A 19,099-nucleotide genomic window follows, 5' to 3' on the forward strand; every position below is an offset into this window, starting at 1 on the left:
TTGTGGCATGTACTTGTAATAAAAAAATATGAAAAAACAACCATCACACCAGCCTCTCAAGGCCAGATCCATTGGCTTTGCCAATTCTTGTGAAATTCTTCCAGCAGTTTGAATGATATTGAGGATAAATTATGACCCTAACAGACACCTTTATCAACAATTATCCGCCACCCGTAAAATTGTTACCATAAGCTGGTGACAACACTATATGCAGGAAAATCAAAGATATTATGTTACACAACATTTTAACACCAGTATTAAAATTACAGAAGGACATTTCTGTTCTAAAGCCTAAAAATTCCTGAACTTCAATAGTTGAGGTACCAAAGCACATTCAACACTCTTCAAGGTTCAATAAACTCACACACTCATCCTCCACAAGTCATGCCCCTCTGAAGAGCTCCCCTGTTGAGGGATGATGCAAGCTACCTTTGGTCATTAGCTTCATCCGGCATTTGCAGTTAGCTCCAAAAAGTGCCAGCATGCCTATGTGTACATCAAACTATTTCCACCTCAAACCACAAAAAGTGATGTTTTGATCGAAGACTAGTGAAATACCTTCAGGGAACAGGATAATGTGTTTACATTGTAGGAGAAAGTTTTGGCTTAAAGATAAGCTGATACATTTAGATGTCTGAATTTAAAGCTGTTTAAGATTATTAGAAATAAACAAATTGGAACAAGATAGTCGCAAAGAAAGAACAGCTGTTTGTGCTGTTATAAAAGTTAAACATTGTTATTCTCTTAGAATACATCAAAACAATTGCTTATTTTAGATCGGCGTAGTTAAAAGTAAAACATATTGAATTGGATCTGCTCTCATTTATGAGTAAAATATGGTTGATTTATTGCACTATATTGCATGAAAAATCTTCAAAACAGAAAACTAAGAATTAGTTATCAATTAACCCATCATTTGTTGTACATGTGATATGTGTGCGTGTTTGTGCTCGCACATGTATGCGCGCACATACGCTTTAAACTTTTCAAACAGTACACAAAAATATACATTTCAAAACTTTAACACAATCTCGAAACAGCATTTGCAAGTATGTGGTAGTTTTCCTTATCTTAAAAGTGCATTTATTCGTCTTGTAATGGAAAGGTACTCTCACACATTATCAGTGGCAGATTTGACAGGCAAGTTATATATCTCAAAAAAATATATAAATTATGTGACTAGATAAATGAGAAAACAGACATACTATAAACATATAAACTCAAAATCAGTTTTCAACAGTCACACTTAAAATTTTATAGTTCATTATTACTGTTCTGAAAAAACATATGTGTAACCATTAATAGCTTCCTGAATTCAAGTTAAGTATTCTGAACGACCAGACATCATGTCCAAAGATATGAAAAATTAAGCAAAACGTTTTGGCATCAGTCGATGTATTGCGACAGCCAGCGGAAACCTTCCCCATAGCCCTGTCTCTTTAGTACACTGCACATGAAAACTTCCAAGGGTCTGGAGCTGAGGTCTTTGGATGCAACCTTCCCCTGGAGGTGGAGACAAAATGAGAACATTCGTAAAAAGGAAGCTTACCCCAAAATCATATAAAATTACACACAATAATAGGACAACATTTTCTTTATCTGTATTCTCCAGCTCTAGTATTTGGAGCATCGGCGATTTTATTAAAAGAGCATACATTAGAGTTATCTTTATTTTGCAATAAGATGTTGTAACCTTGATATAGGGAGGCTGCAGCCTTCATCCGCCTGGGTGCCTCAACCTAGCTGCCAATTGAAAGACCGTGGCAAGGATGCTGCCAATTAGAAGGCAGCAGCCGCGGCCCGTGGAGGGAGTTCCGTGGGGTGGAAAGGCGGGGCGGGGGAGGGGCAGGGTGGGGGGTACTAAAAACCGAAATATGGATAATTGGAGGTAAGTAAAACGAATTTCATTGCGCGACCTGCATCGCAAAATGCGATGCAGCGCGCTACGAAATTCGTTTTATTTATTTAATTGTTTACTTACCTCCAATTATCCATATTCTGGTTTTTAGTACCCCCCGCCCCGCCTTTCCGCCCCACGGAACTCCCTCCACGGGCCGCGGCTGGAAGGCAGTACCCCTGTCTTTGAAACCACCAGCTAGGGTGACCAACCGTCCATAAATTTCACGGACAGTCCGTAATTTCGGCCGTCTGTCCGTTGTACCGTGAAGGATTCTTTAACGGATGCCATTTGTCCGTAATTTTAACCAGGCACTGGTCGCAACACCCTAAGCTGGCACAGCTTCCACCCACCTCCCTTCTTGACTCCGATGCAGTACCAGAGCTTAGATACTCAGCAGCATTGGAGAGACACAGCGGGATGGCCACCCTGACACCTTCAGCCCTTGATGAGCTGTTAAGAGGTGCTTGAAGGTGACTGAGAGGGAGGGGCTGCAGCTTCAGGAGCAGGGGCATCTATTCAGATGCAAACAGTCCTGAATGTGTCATGTCTGCAATTTAGAGGGGCCTCACACATTCCCTTTCTGCCCAGGGCCCCAAACATCCTAGAACCGGGCCCTGATTACACCGAGGCAGCACGTGGTTCTCTTCACAGAGCTTAATTACTGTCACTAAATTGTAAGCAAACCTCGGTTCTTCAAACATGCAATCTATAATGTAATAAATAAATAAAAAAGAAATGGCGCAATCGCACCCACACTGATTAACAAAGTATGGAGGACAATCAGTTGAATCAGTTCTCTTGGAGTATCTCCTTTAAGTACTGTACATTACAGTGGGGGGTGGCAAAGCTAACATTTTGGAAAGAGAGCCTGTATCCTCGTTGTCCTGTCCAGGAGGGGGTGAGGATCCCTACCCCACCCTGGAAGAGACCAAGATGATACTAGAATACTGCATGCCCACCCCTGTGCCCACCCTGGTAGATCCTGTTCCCCCTCCTGTGATGGCTCCTACCCCCCTTCCCCCCCGTGATGACCCCTGTCCCCCCCCCCCGCCTGTGATGGCTCTTGTCCCCCCTGTGGTGGATCCCGTCTCCGCCCTGGGTGGCTTCTGTCCCAGTCCTGGAATGGCTCCTTCAGCGAGGGTGAAGTTCTTGATGGGCCTCTTCTCAAAAAGGCTCAGCTCAAAATTAATATGAAAAGTTGGGCGAGTGAGTAAGTGAAGGGATGGCTGGATGAATTAGTGAAAGGGGGAATGGACGAATGAAAGATTGAATAGATGGATAATGAGAGAGGATGGATGGATTGATGAGTGAGTGGAAGGATGGATGAGAGAAAAGGTAAATAGCTGAATGTATGGGTGGAAGGGTAGCTGGATGGGTAAAAGGGTGGATGGATGAGTGAAAAGGTGGATGATGAGTGAGTGGGTGGATGGATGAGTGAAATGATTGACGGATTAATGAATTGATAAGTGCAAGGGTGAATGGATGGACGGATGAGTGAAAGGGTGGGTGTAAGGATGGATGAGTGAGTGAAAGGGTAGAAAAGGTAAATAGCTGAATGTATGGGTGGAGGGTAGATGGACAAAAGGATGAATAGATGAGTGAAGGAGTGAAAGGATAGATGGATGAGAAAGGATGGATGAGTGATAGGGTCAATGGATGGATTCATGAGTGGATGAGTAGATGGAAGGAAGGATGGCTAAGTGAAAGGGTCGATAGAGAGAGAAAAGGAGGATGGATGGATGACTGAAAGGGTGGATGGGTGGAAGGATGAGTGACTGGGTGGATGGATGAGTAAGTGAAAGGATGGCTGGATGGGTGAAAGGGTAAATGGCTGGATGGGTGATTGAATGGATGGATGGGTAGAAGAGTGGATGGATGAGTGTACCGATGGATAGGGTGATAGGGTGGATGGATGGATAATGGATTGATGAGTGAAAGAATGGATGAAGGGATGGATGAGTGAAATGATAGATGGAAGGATACATGATGGATAGGTTTGCAAATGGTTGAATATGTTTGGATATGGCTGGGCTTACTTATATACTATTGCGCGACCTCCTCTGATGTGTCTGTAAAACTTACCTATTGTCCTGAAGATTTGTCCTGAATTTTGACCTCCTGTCCTGAATTTGTGTCCTAAATTTTGACCCTTTGTCCTGAATTTTTACACTCACCGTCCTGAATTTGCACCAATGCCAGTTGGTCACCCTACCACCAGCAGCCCACCAAATCCTGACCACATGAGAAACGGGTGGATGCATTTGCAGCAAGATTTTTCTACTGTTTGGCTGGAGGCAGCAGGCCAAAGCACAGGAAATACCAGCATTCCCTTTAGATGGTGGGAGTGTTTTCATTCAAGGTAATCCTGCAATCACCAGGGTGTTTTGGGTTGGGGACAAATGGGCCCTGGTGAATCCCCAGGCTTGTCTTGCCAGGTGGGGGATTCTGGGAAGCTGAGTTCTGCCAAGCTGCCCTGCAGGGACATCAGCATGGTAGTGCTTGTCACTGCTCCACCATTCTCCCACCACAGTGCAATGCCTTATGATCAAAGCAATTACTGCCCTCAGTCGTAGTGGGAAACCAATGGGCGAAGGCGTTCCCTCCACCCAGGTCTACATAGGGTCAGATAGGCCCAAGTCACAAATCTCTTTTCCACAACTGTGAGCATTTTACTTCTGGAAATTTATGAATATGTATCCCTACGGCAGAAATAAGAAACAACTACTCCAAAAGATGGTGAACCGAGCTTTAGGAAATACAGATGATTTGGAGTACTGTAGAGCATTTGAGTTGCATTCAAAGCTAAATATATATTACATAGCTGTGGAATGGCCAGTAACCCATGCATATTTGTCAAAGATCACACAGTTTAACTAGGTGGTTACAATAAATAACCTCACACAAGTTTTCTTTTCTTTTCTTGGTTCCTGTTCTCTACCCATGAAATCTAAAATCTCTTGTCAACAATCTACCTCTTTGGTTTTTTTAAAAAAAAGGGGCAGTGGGGTTTAAATTGTAATTAATGTAAAAAAACAGTTGATTAATGTCTACAAATATCAATCATTTAATGATCAGAGATCTTTCATAATTTGCGCTAATAAGTAGTGCAAGAGGGAATAATTGTAAATTGTGTCAGTAATTGCTTTAGCGTAACTGCAACGGCTGCAGCCCCGTTTTCTTGTTGATGCCTAAAAACACATAGTGCCCGTCTCTGGCGTTTTAAGCCTCTCTTTCATATCTTTGCTTCAGAGACGAGAAAGTCTCGATTAGCTTCCTCAGCCGAAACATTTTAGCTTCTTGTTGCAGCTGAAGTTTGTCTTCTTCCTATCTCATGTTCTCAGACTTCGGTACCTGGGTACTCACAACCTCATATGATCCTATGCGGAAGCCTGTATGTAAAGTGCTATAAATGTGCGCTTTGCCTTTGCTTGCACCGTTTGCTCTGATACAGTCTGCGAGGACCTGCGGTCGAGCGAATATGTCATTCAACAAATAATTATTTTTCTTTTATCAATACACCCTTTCAGACTTCGACTGATTTTCTTAGACACTTTGTTCATAATGGCAGGAGAAGGCACCACCAGATGTCTTTCGATCCCACAGCACATAGTTGCAGAATAATGCTGGGCTATGGAAGCTGTAGCAGCAGCCTACCCGAGATATGATAGTGATCGAGCCCATCAATGATAAAGCACGTGAGGTCTTAGTGTCATGAGGGTAAGGAGGTGCGCTGGGCTGGTGAACCAGGAAACTACGACTAGCAGACCGCAGGTACATTTTACACCTCATATCATAACTTACTGAGGGCCTCGTTTAGAGGCAGGAGGAAACTGAAAGTCCTCCAATTTCAGGAGGAAATTCTCAACATACAGACTACATTCATCAGCTGAATGTCCCCCTCTTTATGGATGCGATTGTGGAGGAAAACTCACTAAATATATTTTACTCCACATACAGTGTTTTCCAGAGGTTGGAGGGTTTTAAGTTTCCTACAAACTATAATAAAGGGCACAAGTCACCAACACAGGGCATTACTTTACAAAGTTTTAAGTACTAAATGGACCACTGCACCTCATTTGACGTTTTCTTTAGTTATGTCTACACAGGTCAAAAATATGGTCCTACCCAGTCTAACTCTCCCTACTTAGCTGGAACAATGAACCAATCAAGGTGGCCAACCACCACTTTAAGCAAAGAAAATGGCACAGGGTAAGTCTGGTGGCAACTCATAAGAACAGGGGACTATCTTCACTGGGGATGGTGGAAGGGAACTGCAAAGCGGAAACTCTACCTCCGTCATAGCGTATCACGCTTGGTTTATTGTGGTTGACATGCGAAATGTCAGAGGTAGAGAGGACAAGTGCAGAAAATAATAAAGTGAAGCTACTTCACCACGCAACCATTTGGTTCAGTGCTGTATTTGTGCGCTCCCAGGCACAGAGTACCGATTCTGTTATAGTAATTGAACTTTTAAACCGCAAACTGTGGCAAAGAGGGCATCCTGGCGCTAGCTCGAACTGAGGTTAACAGCCACACATAAAAGCAAAATTATCTAAAAAATGAAAGGCTTTAACCATTTCCTACGAGATTAATGACGGTCAATAGATCACGGGGAGGCCATTCCAACATTTGACGGCAGAGAAGCTGAAATGAAGCAGTATCAGGGTATTATCCTGAGCTGAACAAGGAGCCTCTTAGGAAAATATTTCTGACATTTCTCTTGTAAATACAGAGGGCCTACCTCATTAACTGCATGGTGCACCATACTATAAGATTTAAAAAGAGTTCTCTTTTTTATGGAAAGCCAATGCAGAGCTGTATGACGTCCCAACGATCAAACTAATGGCCAGGTTTTGTAAATTTATGAAACTTAGCAAATAAAAACTTGGGCGCACCAAAATAGAGGCTATTACAAGTGATCAATCCTGGATTTATTAAAGCTTGAGAAACAAGTTTACAACCTTTCTAGAGTAAGAATGGAAATACTTTTTTAAAACATTGTAAGCCATAGAAAAGGAGTCACTGGGCATGATTTAGAGTTTAGCGGACGGTACTCTCTCCGTCAGTGTGGGGAGGACATTACCTCGGACATTACTTCTGCCACCCAATATTTTTTACACTTATTTATTTATTGATTACAAAAGAAAAAGCAACAAAAAAAATCAATGCCTTAGACATTGTCCAGGAGAATGCGTTGCACTATAATGTAGAATCTAGTCTAGACAGGGCACAGGCAGGCAATCAGGCTAGCTAGGTAGTGGTGTCTTCAATCTGAGTGGGCTACATCGGGGAGGACCTCTCACCCCCATGATACAGCAGGTATGCACCCATTAACAACATCCACGGTATGGCAATTCCAGCCAGAGATCCAGCTCCTTCCCAGTCGGTGGTGCAGCAGTTATGATGAAATAGTACCAATCCTGCTGTTGATCGAGGCATCCGACCGGTTAAGGGACGCTCTGTGTAAGCAGATATTCACACAGGGGGTCCTATATGTCTCAAGGTCTGCTCTTAGGAGGCAGTAGAAGACAGAGGGTGTCCGATTTTTCCTGATTGAATGATAAGTCGTGAAACCAGCAGGCAAGTAAGTGTACCCTCCACCAATGGCAGGCCACCCGCCTCTTTGCCATCAGAAGTGCGATCGATGCATATCGGTGCAACTCCCGCGGTATATTTAGTATGCATCCTATTAAGGCCAGTTTGGGCGAGGGCAACACTCTCAGGCTAATTATTGCAGAGAGGGCCCAGAATATCTGGATCCAATAGTTGGAAATGGGCACAATGGATAAAGTCGGCCTCGGCTGCACCACAGCAGGCACATCTGGAATCCAATTGTAGGCCCCAGGCGTATAATTTAAGTGGAATAGGGTACATCCAGTGCAAGAATTTAAAGTAAACCGAAACCGGCCATTGAGGGCAAAAGCCCCAGTGTGTGTGCAGCAGTAAGCCCACTTCTTGGGGGGTCACCGTTTCTCCTCTCAGACGTCCCTAGCGCCCAGTGTTACCAGTGGGGCCGTAGCCAGCATTGTCAAATACAATCTAGTGGCCATATGCTTACTAGACTCCTCTGTCAGCAAGGTGGTCAATGCCTGGCATTCAGGGGGTGCCTGCGGGAGGGTGTGGTAGTGTTCTTTGCTTAGTGAGTGAATCCATAAATATAGAAATATGTCTAGGGCTGAGGACCCTTCCCGTTCCGCCACAGCAGAGGTAGGCAGACATTCTCCATCTGGGAATAAGTCTCCCATGGACTTCATCACCCCCCCCCCAGTCTGGCCAGTATGTTCAAGCCATGGGTGCTTAACAATAGGGGAACGTGTGTAAGGGCCTGATGTGGTGAATATAAAATAGAACCCCCATAACGCCTAGGCAGGCCCACCCATGCCATCTGCGTGTGAGCCACTGTTGGGAATTCAGAGGGCTTACGTTTTGGCACCTTCCCTGTGAGTGGGGAGAGCGGGATGGCGAAGGCTACGTTATGCTTAAAGGTGAGATATACCATATAGTGTGGAGGGTGCAACCAATAATAAGCATATTGGGCCTGCACATAGTGATAATATAGCTCAAAGTCTGACTTTGCTAGCCCTCCCTGCTCGTTTGGTAAAGTGAGTCTCCCAATTGACCCGAGGCTGTTTAGAGGCCCATATAAGTTTAATCATGAGGGACTTTAGGGTGTTAAAACTTGCTTATTCAAGGGGATCAGTATGTTATTGAATAAGTACAGAAGCTTTAGCAGGATGATCATCTTCATCAGGGCAATTCTACCATGCAAGGACAGGGGGAATCTGATCCACTTCGCCACCTGCTCCCTATGTTTGCTATGGTAGTGCAGTAGTTTTCAGTGATTATGGTCTTCCTGTTTTGGCTCTCCCAAATGCCAGGGTATCTGAGCCATGCACAGCACCAGAGAATAGGGTAGTCAAGCTACTGTTCCTTTGTTGCCGGTGTCAGTGGAAATATGGCGAACTTATTCCAGTTTATCACAATTCCTGAAAGTATTCGAAACAGGGTAAATTCTTGTATAACGGAGGTGAGGTTACGCAGGTGTTGCAGAGGTATAGTATAATGTCATTAGCGTATAAAGGATACAATATACAATACACATTGAAAAAGCGATCCCTCTATGTCCATGTAACTGCCGAATGGGACAGGCTAGAGGCTCTGTTTCTGCCACTCAAATTTGGTACTACTCCTTGCCAAATTTAGAGATGACTGCCGGCAAAGCGGTCATCTGTGTACCTTGAAAGGAACCACCATAACCGTTGTTCTCGTAAAGACACAAAATATTTGGTGGACAACCACTGTCAGCTTTGACAGGCTTTCACCAGGAGTTTGTTTCTAAAAAATAAACAAAAAACGAATGACCTCCACACTCTGGATGTGTGAGGATATTTATTTGTTCTTTTCTGTCCCTCACCACCAGGTGTTATCTGTCAGTAACAGACACAAAATAAGGACATTACACCATTCACCCTAAATGTGGCGGATAGTGTAATGCCCTTTCTCCGATGGCCCCTACTCTATTGGGTCATTGGAGAAAGCTATCCATTGACAGAACCAATGGGCGATCCATCCAAGGAAAGCTTATAGTCCATCCGTCTTTGAATGTGGTAGGTGGACCAAGAGTTTGGCCAGAGTGTACTGTGTAGCTTTTGCGACGGAGTACCCTGTCCACCAAATTCTAAATCTGGCCTAATAACGTAATGATCTGATAAGACAAAGATAGCTTGTTATCCAGACAGAATCCAAGACTATTTGCCACATTCATAGTGACGGTGGAGGACCCAGACTCATGAAACATTCAGTATCAAAACAGACTATGCTAATTTGGCCAATAATCAAGGACCTACGTCTTATCTGAATTTAATTTGCACATTATTATGTACCCAAGTGTCTGTCATCCATTGTTCGAATGAGGTACAAGTCTGATCATGTGAGCTGTTCAACTGAAAGGTGAGCTCAGTATTATAAGCATACATCATAAAACAAATATCTGAAAGAACAGATAAGTTAGGCAATTGGTGCTACATAGATGTACTTTTTAATTTGAAAGAAAGAGTATTGTATTGTATTGTAACATTTGTATAGCGCTTACTACCCCTGACGAGGCGTTGAATCGCTTTTTTCAGTGAGTAGCACGCCACTCCGGGACCCATAGAGGATTAGTGTTGAATTAGTATAGTGAAACATGCAAGTACATTTTAAGTAATTAGTATGGTGAAATATGAAAGTAATTTGAGTACTACAACTGGTGAGCAAGGGAGGAATACCGTTGGTGGGAGAATACCGGCTCTTCTCAGTAACAAACAAGCAATCTGAGATAGTGAGTACCTGAGCTTCTGTATTTCCATTTAAAGCACTGAATTGATTACATAGAGTATTGAAGGTATCAACATGCAAAGCTCAAGCCAAAAAACAGCAACAATCTGACAATAAATCTGAGTCTGTTCTGACATACACTGTGCCTGCTCTGCTCCTTCAGAGGACCCTGGACCTTGCTCACACTCCTTCTAACACTTTAACCAAAGTGGAGACCAGAAGAAAAGAAACATCTCCTTTGTCCATCTAGACCTCATCTCTCCGGCGTCTCGTTCTACCCACCTGCAAACTCACCCCTGTGTTAAATTATTCATTTCAGAATCAAGACGCAGGCTAGTCAGCTTCAATATTCACAACCAGTCAATGAGAATGCCTGGCATTAAGCTGAACTATCTGACAAAGACAAAAATTGCTGCAATACATTAACCCCTTCGCTGCGGGGGTAATTCCCCCGAAGCGCGGTGGGGGGCGGCGGCGGTGCTGTGCTCGTGACGAGCCCAGCTCGTCACGACTCCGCCCACTAATTGATTCTTCCGCACAGGCGGGGAATCAATTACGTGTGGGAGTGGCATGACGGTTATGACGAGCCCAACTCGTCATGAGCACAGCTCCACTGTGCCTCATGACGAGCTGGGCTCGTCATGAGCATACAACGGGTTAAACAATTAGAAACATGTTTTTTTCTCTGTTGCAAGGATTTGTTTACCTAAAACCCCTTTGTTAGACCTGGCACCATTGGCGTGAGTCTCCCTTCCATTTTTTGCTGTTGCCTCCTGTATTTTTGATATGTTTGCTGGTTTAGATGCTTTGGGCACTGTGTCACTGCTATTCAGTGCCACAGTGCAAGTGCTCCTTATTGTCAATTGTTGTAATGGATTAGTGACTCCATGATTGGCTTATTTGATTTACGTGTCAGACCCTAGTACAGTGCACCATGTGTACACAGGGCCTGTAATCAAATGCTGCTAGTGGGCTTGCAGCACTGGTTGTGCCACCCACAGAAGCAGCTTGTAAAGTGTGTATCAGGCCTGCCATTGCAGAGCCCGTGTGCAGTCTGTGACTGCAATGTCGACTTGGCAAGTGCACCCACTTATACCACAGCACAGAAATCTAGGGTCAAATCAAAAAAGATCAAGCAATTCAAACATGTAAATTGTCTACACATGAAACGTGAATCCCATCAGCCACCAAAATAGCAGCCCACATCATTTGGGATCCGATAGCCCTGTCTGAGCCATCAGAAAGAACAAGGCTGCAAACAGTACGGGCACCTCTCTATACATCTTGAGATGAGGTGTCTATCAAGTGATAGTGTGGCTGACAAACATACATAATGGTGACAAAAGCAGTGCAAAAAAACAATACATTTTTGAAGAAAGTGATGTTAAAAATGCCCAATGGAAAGAAAAACTATTTATTAATGTCTATCCATGTGGCAACAGTTAAAAACAGTGTTGACGCAGTTTTGACAAAATAACTGCATAAGTCCAAAAATTAGGTCAACATGTTTCAGCCGATGGGGACTATTAATCCGGCTTTCGCCAGGACCAAACAGAACCCTTGCTACTGCTGTATGATAGTGTGAAATCAAATTTAAACTAAATTTAACCCCAGTGCAAACCAATTAGATTATTGCAAATTTCAAACCTCTCCTTACGATTTGTTAGGGGAGCGTCTTTATTTTAATCCTATCTATAGTACGTGAGACCGCCTCACCTCACCTGGCATCCTGCTCAGATAAAAGTGGCCCCGCTCTGTCCGTCGGTACCACGGAGCATTGAGGAGTAGGACCTGCATTGACTAGAGAGTGGGGGGCAGAGATTTCTTTTCACTGACCTGAGCTCTCATAAAATAAAGAGTAGGGGAAGGAGATTTCCTTTCAGCTGCCTGGGCCAGGTGTGCTCTCAGACAATGCTTGGCTTCTGCTTTTCATTTTTATGCAATTCTTGTTTATTCTGTATGCATCAGTTCCAGCCATTTATTATATGAAAGATTCCAAAATAAACCAATAAGAAGTAATTGACAAGATGTCCATTTTTTCCAAGAGAACCAGGCTTTATAATGCCCTTGCACTGACTGACAATGCATTTTTGTAAAAATGATTCAAGGAAGCACTTGGTCCTATGTATGGCACGATCAACAAAGCTTATTGCACGTCTAAGTGGAACACATCGCACAAAAACGTTTTTTAGGCTGTGTCCCACACTGGAATCTGAAATTAAACTACGTCTCCTAAACCAGGAGTCCCTTTTTAGGTCTCGCCTGACCCAGCGCATGCGCTGGTCTGGCGAGACTTATTGAGAGGGCTCCAAAAAGTGCTACCAGGCTAGCCTACAGCTACAGTGCATGGGCACGGGCGCGCGCGCCGCGCTTTACTGCGATTACTTTCACTTTCGCGACCGCTTTGATGTTTGATCGTGATCGCAATCACTTTCACTTTCGCGGCTGCATGGCCGCTTTCCATAGCCAATAGGTCTCGCTTTTGGGACCTTATAAGTATTTAGTTATGCAACTGCTGCATAGCTAAACACTTATAAGGTCCCAAAGGCGAGACCTATTGGCTATGCCAATGCTTGTTTATAATGTGAAAGAGAAAACAACATCCTTACATTTCCTGGAGTTGGGAGGAAAGTGGTTTCCATAATTCTTCAATGTACTTTGAAATTGATCCTTGCATCCACAGGGAGCCACAGTAACCCTTTTAGAGGTGGTTTATAGTGTTAATATTTGCAAAGGTTCCGGCACATTCGGGCTACTCTGTAGAGACAGATCCTTGGGAGTTTTAAAATAAGGGGCGCTTTGAACCGAAGCCTAAAAGCATAATCAAACTACAAGCACTTCAGAGAACTATTGATAACTGAGCCCTTTGAACTTAACTCTCACGCAATTACCAATAAATAAAGCACTCCTACTGAGGACCCTCTGTGAATTTCTCACAAAAAAGGATTGCTATTGAGATCCTGTATATCAAACTAACACTATTCAACAGTTGGGTCTGAGCTCTGAAGACAAGACACTCAGGGCTCCGAAGCAACATATTGAAGACATGCAGCATGTGAGAAATCTTCCAAATCAATAAGATGCCATGGTGGCAATGCACATCCCTGTCTAATGTATATTGAGTGGAATCTTGCCTGTCACAGATCCCGCAAGCAATGTATGCTTCCCAGCGCAGCCGTTGCCAAACATTTCGCCGGTGATGAGTATCAAAGTAAGAGGATCCCCTCAATCAATTATTTTGATTATCATACGCCAGTGAGTAGATACATATGCACCAATTGGGCTCTGGAGGGGATAGAACCAGCGACACACGCGCTACTCACTATGCAATATTTGATGGGAAATGGACGCCATTTGACGAAGTGTCTCTACAGAGGGATCCGCACGATAACAGCAGTGTTGCTCCAACCCCTCCGTAGCAGGTGGGATATAGACGTGGGTTGCGCGCTCACTGACAAAGAATGGGTCACTATATTGGAAAGCCTAAGAAGGTATCCAGAAACCCGAAATTTAAGTTTATAAAACTCATGCTCCTACATAGGGCCTACTTGACTGCACGCAGAATAAGTTCCATGTTTCCAGACGCAGTGGTTAGTTGCCCACGCTGTCATGCATCGGATGCAGAACTAATACATATGCTGTGGAGCTGCCCACGATTAAAGCACTATTGGGCGCCCGAATGTAATATAATGAAGGATATCGCCCCGGTGCGAAATAATGACTTGCTGGAGTACTGTCTACTGGGGTTGGGCCCAAAAGGGAAGAAGGGAAACCCTGTTAACAAATTTGCTAATCTTGCCTTAATACTAGCTACTTCCATGAGGTGGAAGACTGCTAAACCGCCATCACTACAGGAATGGCACAGTGAAATGATTAGATGGGGCAAAGCAGAGGGTGCTGAGCTGAAGAGAAAAGAACACAGGGGATTGCGCAAAAAACCCATTTCTATGGACTGGAATATGTTATTGGAAGAGTTTATTGCTGTTGATGTGCCACCGTACTGATTGTTTCCTTATACATCCCCTCGAACCTTCTGACAGAATGCTGGAACAGTCTGGGCTGAAGTACGTCTTTATTGTACAAAGGTAATTAATGCTCCTATGTGAAGCAGTGGATTTACATAATTATACTGTACTGGTGTGGGTCAATAGGATGTGTAGGAATCAGGCTGAGTCTGAAGGGGGGGGGTGGGTATAGAGATTAGTTTAGTTTTTATCAATGGGAGAGACACGGTTCCCTGGAATTGTTTCTCTGGTCAGATATATAACACTGCATGGTCAATTGAGATGTGATCATATTGAACAACATCTGAAAAGCAGTGTAGTGATGGGGCTACCTTATCTTGTTCTATGACAACTGCTGATTTGTTACATACTTGGGGCAATACTTCTCTATTTGCTTGCAATCATGTTTCTTGTGGGATTTTATATGATGACATGTACAATTACCAGCTAATGTCTCCTGGTTTACTTTTCAATGTAAAATCAATAAAGTATATTAAAAAAAAAAACCTCAAACGCCAGTGAGTGAAGTCAATGAAAGAACATTGCAGCGGAAGGACACCTCTTCTGTAAGCTGCTTTGCTATGAAGGTTCATGCCACTACAATGTGTATTGCTGAACCTTCTTTTCTGTTGCCATTCTGTGCAAACATATTATGAAATATCCAGTGTAGCAGCATTTTGGGTGCTAGTGTGGTTAAATTTCGGCCCGTAGGCTTAACAAGGTCAACAAACGATTGTGGATCAAGACTTACCTTGAGCATTCTTTATGGCTTGGAATTAAGGTGGCATCTCTCTCTCATTGGAAGGGGTTGTGCCAGTATTTAAACTACAACCAGGGATAATTACTATTCGTGATGTCCATTATAGCAGAAGCGTAACATGTTCATCTTACTAGATATTGATATCTATGTATTGGCACCGTTAAAACGAAGTTGAACATCTACAATCTTAATTCAACTCCCATAGAGCCTCATGACAAGTCTAATCAGCTGTAGATCTCCGAACAAAAAAGAAGCATATTTGCAATTCTATTTTATTTTATCATTGTTTGCTGCAAACTATTCCAATTAGTCAACAATAGTTGTGACTTTATAAAACGTTTAGACTTGTTGCAATGTTTTTTCGATTGATAATTGACATGTAGGTGACATGACTTTTTTCTGCATATTCTGAGGGCCCTTAGAGTCACCTTCTGCATGCCTCTTGCTTCTGTATCATAACAAGGCAGACAAAAAGCAAGTTTTCTGTGATCATTTCTTTGCTTGGCAGTCAACATAGAAGTTAATCTACCTTTTAATTCCATTAAATACTTATCTTATTCCTATTACGCTAATAGTTCCTTCCCGATGAATAAGTCACTTACCTTCGATAATGCTCTTTCTGGTAGATACTCTATCTCCCCACATATGCTTGTGAGTCCTCTCAAATGGATCAGACCAGATGCAGAATGTTTCAATAGCTCCTATGGACTGGTAAGTGGCACAATCTGCCTTTATTCCTCCTCCGACATGACAACACTGAGCCACATAAGGGTGTCATAGGGGTGCAAGCTTTGTTGAAGTACATTTTCCTCCTTTTTTTACATGTTCTGAGATGCAGAAACATGATTGACAAAACTGATGAGAGAAGTTTGTGAGCGAATCTAAATTTTTCATCTGATGGATACTCCGATCCACAGATTCCTTATCTTTGATCAATAACAAAGGCATCGCCTGCAAAGGAGGTGGGTATGAGGACTGGACTTACACAAGGAAATCCTAGATGACCAAAAAGGCAGTATGGTCCTCCCTGCGTACCTGAGAGCACCCCGACCAAGGGCTCCACTTTCAGCCCACACTCTGGTGGAAGGAGCCCTGAGGCCTGTTGGAGGATCTTTATGGCCAGGGCAACCACACAACGTAATGCAAAGGAAAATTCAGTGTGCTAATGATCTCTCCTTACCTGCCTTTCCCTTCGCACTGGGGAAGCCAACACAAAGCTCATCATCAATGTGATTCTCTCAGCTGGTACCACTCAATGTTGCACAAATGTTTAAACTGTACAGGTTCAGATGAAACACCCTGCCTTGTTGCTGAGATATAAGGTCCACCCCAGAAAGGAAGCCAAAGTGGAAGGCAAATGCTCAGGGAAAGCACATGGAAGTACCAGCCCTTCAAAGCCCAATCCAGGGCCATCAGCATAACCTGCTCTTGGTCACACATCACCTATTTTAGAATGTTCAGGATGGAAGCATGTATAGAAGACGTAAGCTCCACCAAAAGCAAAATATGGCTCCTAGAATTCCTGATGAATAAACTGAAGGGCACAAAAGGTATGAAAATAAATGTTTTCGGAGGAAGGTATAAAGGTCTGCCAACGATGGGCCCCATTGGGAGAAGATCTCTTGCTTAACCTCCGGGTGTACACATTTGTGGTTTTCAAGATCACACCTAACTTGATGTTGAGGGGTCCCGCTGAATGGCTTACTGAACCAAAATGTTGCTAAATGCTAGCTAATGCAACCAGAGAGAGAGCGGGTGATCCCATGCCGCCCTGCCTGTTAAAGTGTCACGGCACCTGAATCAACTTGTCTATGATCGATGCTAGAAATGCCTTCAGGGCAAAGCGTATGACACGCAGCTCCAACAAATTTATGGGAAAGCGTTGCTCTGATGGGGACCCCAAAATCCCATATTTCCATTTCATTGAAGTGACCTTCCAAGTAGAGGAATGACACATCTGTTGCTACACTGGCCACTGGTAAGGTAAAGGCTAAATAGTCTGCCAAACATCAGATTGGCCTTGAACGTGTGCCCAGGACTTTGTCTAAATTTTCTGTGTGGGTCCGCACCCACATAATTGCAGGGGTTATCCGGGTTTTCCTCTGACCTGGCAGCACCGTAACCATTCATTTTTTTTTCTCACACTCCACTGTTAACCAGCTTAAGCGTCATTCTTCCTGCCTATTCAAAACCCATCGCAGAACTAAACATCAGATTGGCGCCTGTCATTTACCAGTGTTGGTCCAGAGAGGCCCCCTCAGAAGTACAGATCTTGTCTGAAAAACACCCTTAATGTTGGACCCGCTGCAGTTCCAAGTCTCACTGAAGTACACACATGTGCCACTAAGTAAAGGGCACTAGCAGAATGCCTAGCATCCTCAAAACCGCTACGAGAACAGCTTTTGTCTGAAACTTTGGGATCATAACCGAAACAACCCAGACTTGTTACAAGGATGGAGGAGTCTTCAAAATGACTGTCAGATAGCTTCAAGAAGGACAATCTATGCATGGGCTGGAGCTAAAATTCAGGCTTATTGATGGAGAACCCCCACTGGAGCAGTAGGGACATCTTGTTCTGTAGGTGCTCCGAGGTAAACTTGTCTTCCAAAGCCAGTCATTGAGGTGCAGGAATATGTGTATGCCTGTCCTGCGAAGATGGGCCGCACCCACTAACATAACCTTTGTAAAGACCTGATGGATCAAATTAAGGCCAAAAGGAAGCACAGAAAAACTGAAAGTAAGTGAAACTCACCACAAAATGCAGGCATTTACAGTAGAACTGTAAGACTACAAGAAAAGTGCATAGTACAAGTCCAAAGATATAATCCAGTCCTGGGGGTCGAAGGCTGACAAGAATTGGGCAAGGGTCAAAATTATGAATATCTCATTCGGGAGACCAAGTTCAAAAGTCTGAGGACCAGTACGGGCCACATGTTTCCGTCCTTTTAGGGGACGAGGAAGTAGGAGTAACATCCAAGTTTCCATTCTACTTTGGGCACAAACTTGAACATGCACTTGATGATATACAATAACACCACCATGGAGAGGAGTTGCGCATGATCTGTGGTGTAAAGACAGGTTGAATGTGGGCAGGAGCCTCCTGAAAGGGTAGGGCATAACCAACTTGGATGAAGTGAAGGACCAATTGGTCTGAACTTATTGAACACAAGTGAGACAAGTGTCTGATTTGGCCTCGCACTGAAATTCATCCAAACATGTACTAAAGAGGTTTCTGTGTGGAACTGGGCAAGGAGGAGGAAGGCGATTAATGCTGCTCTCGTTTCCCCTTCGCCCTGCCTCTACCTCTGAAGGCCTGAACGCGTGGCCTGTTAGACTGGCTGAGGGGGTTGACGCCGATAAAAGGCAAGGCCCTTTGAGTACATTTGAAACTTGCAGTCCTGCTGGTGAAACTGCCATGTTGTTACTGCTTAACTCAAAAAGGACACCCTCATACCACTTGTCTCAAACGTTTCCAAGGCAGAATCAGTCTGATCACCAAAAAGCCAATCACTATCAAAAGGCATGTCCATTAAAGGAGGCCTAAACGTCCCTGGAAAATCCAGTAAAGCATATCCAGGTATTTCTGCTGAAGATAACATAGTCTGACTTTTACAGTTTGCAGAGAGGATGCATGGAGATTATTTGGAAATGCAGGCGGGATCTATCAAGGTATATCCCAAAAGGTAAGGCAGTAGTGAGCTATCAGGGAACCAATGTTAATCTGATCGATGAAAACATCTTTTCGCCAATGGCATCAACTTCTTTCAAACCTGTTTCTGGGTGAATAGAAGGGAATGAGTTAGGATTAACCTTGCAAATCGATGCCTACACCATCATACTCTCAGGTAATTGGTGTTATATCAGAAATTCCACAGAGAGTCCACAGGTGCCCGTCTAGGTCATCTTGTAGGGGGAGGGCTAACAACTGGGACCAAAAATTGCTTAGACTAAGTATCATAATAGAATCTTAGTGCCTCGTTAAAAGACTAAAGCAAATCAGAAGTAAAGAGGCCATGCTGAAGGAACACTGTAAGCAAAATGGCGTTAGTTTCTTCTGATGGCAAATAATGTTCCAACATTTCTGCAAAATACCACTGCAAAGGAAACGCTCTCCTCAGT

At 43.6% G+C, this 19,099-nt stretch overlaps 1 protein-coding gene across 7 annotated transcripts in view; it reads right to left on the bottom strand.

Annotated features, from left to right (window-relative positions):
• Positions 1-822: 822 nt before the first annotated feature.
• SAR1B (secretion associated Ras related GTPase 1B) overlaps positions 823-19,099 on the bottom strand; it is a 368,801-nt gene continuing 350,524 nt past the window's right edge. For all 7 annotated transcript variants that reach the window (XM_085617978.1, XM_085617982.1, XM_085617979.1 and 4 more), the window contains one exon: positions 823-1,503. In XM_085617978.1, coding sequence (XP_085474104.1) covers positions 1,387-1,503 — 117 coding nt within the window. In that variant the 3' untranslated portion in view covers positions 823-1,386. The remainder of the gene's footprint in view (positions 1,504-19,099) is intronic.

Source organism: Triturus cristatus, chromosome 7 (genome assembly GCF_964204655.1).
Source record: "Triturus cristatus chromosome 7, aTriCri1.1, whole genome shotgun sequence".
Taxonomy (NCBI): Eukaryota; Metazoa; Chordata; class Amphibia; order Caudata; family Salamandridae; genus Triturus; species Triturus cristatus.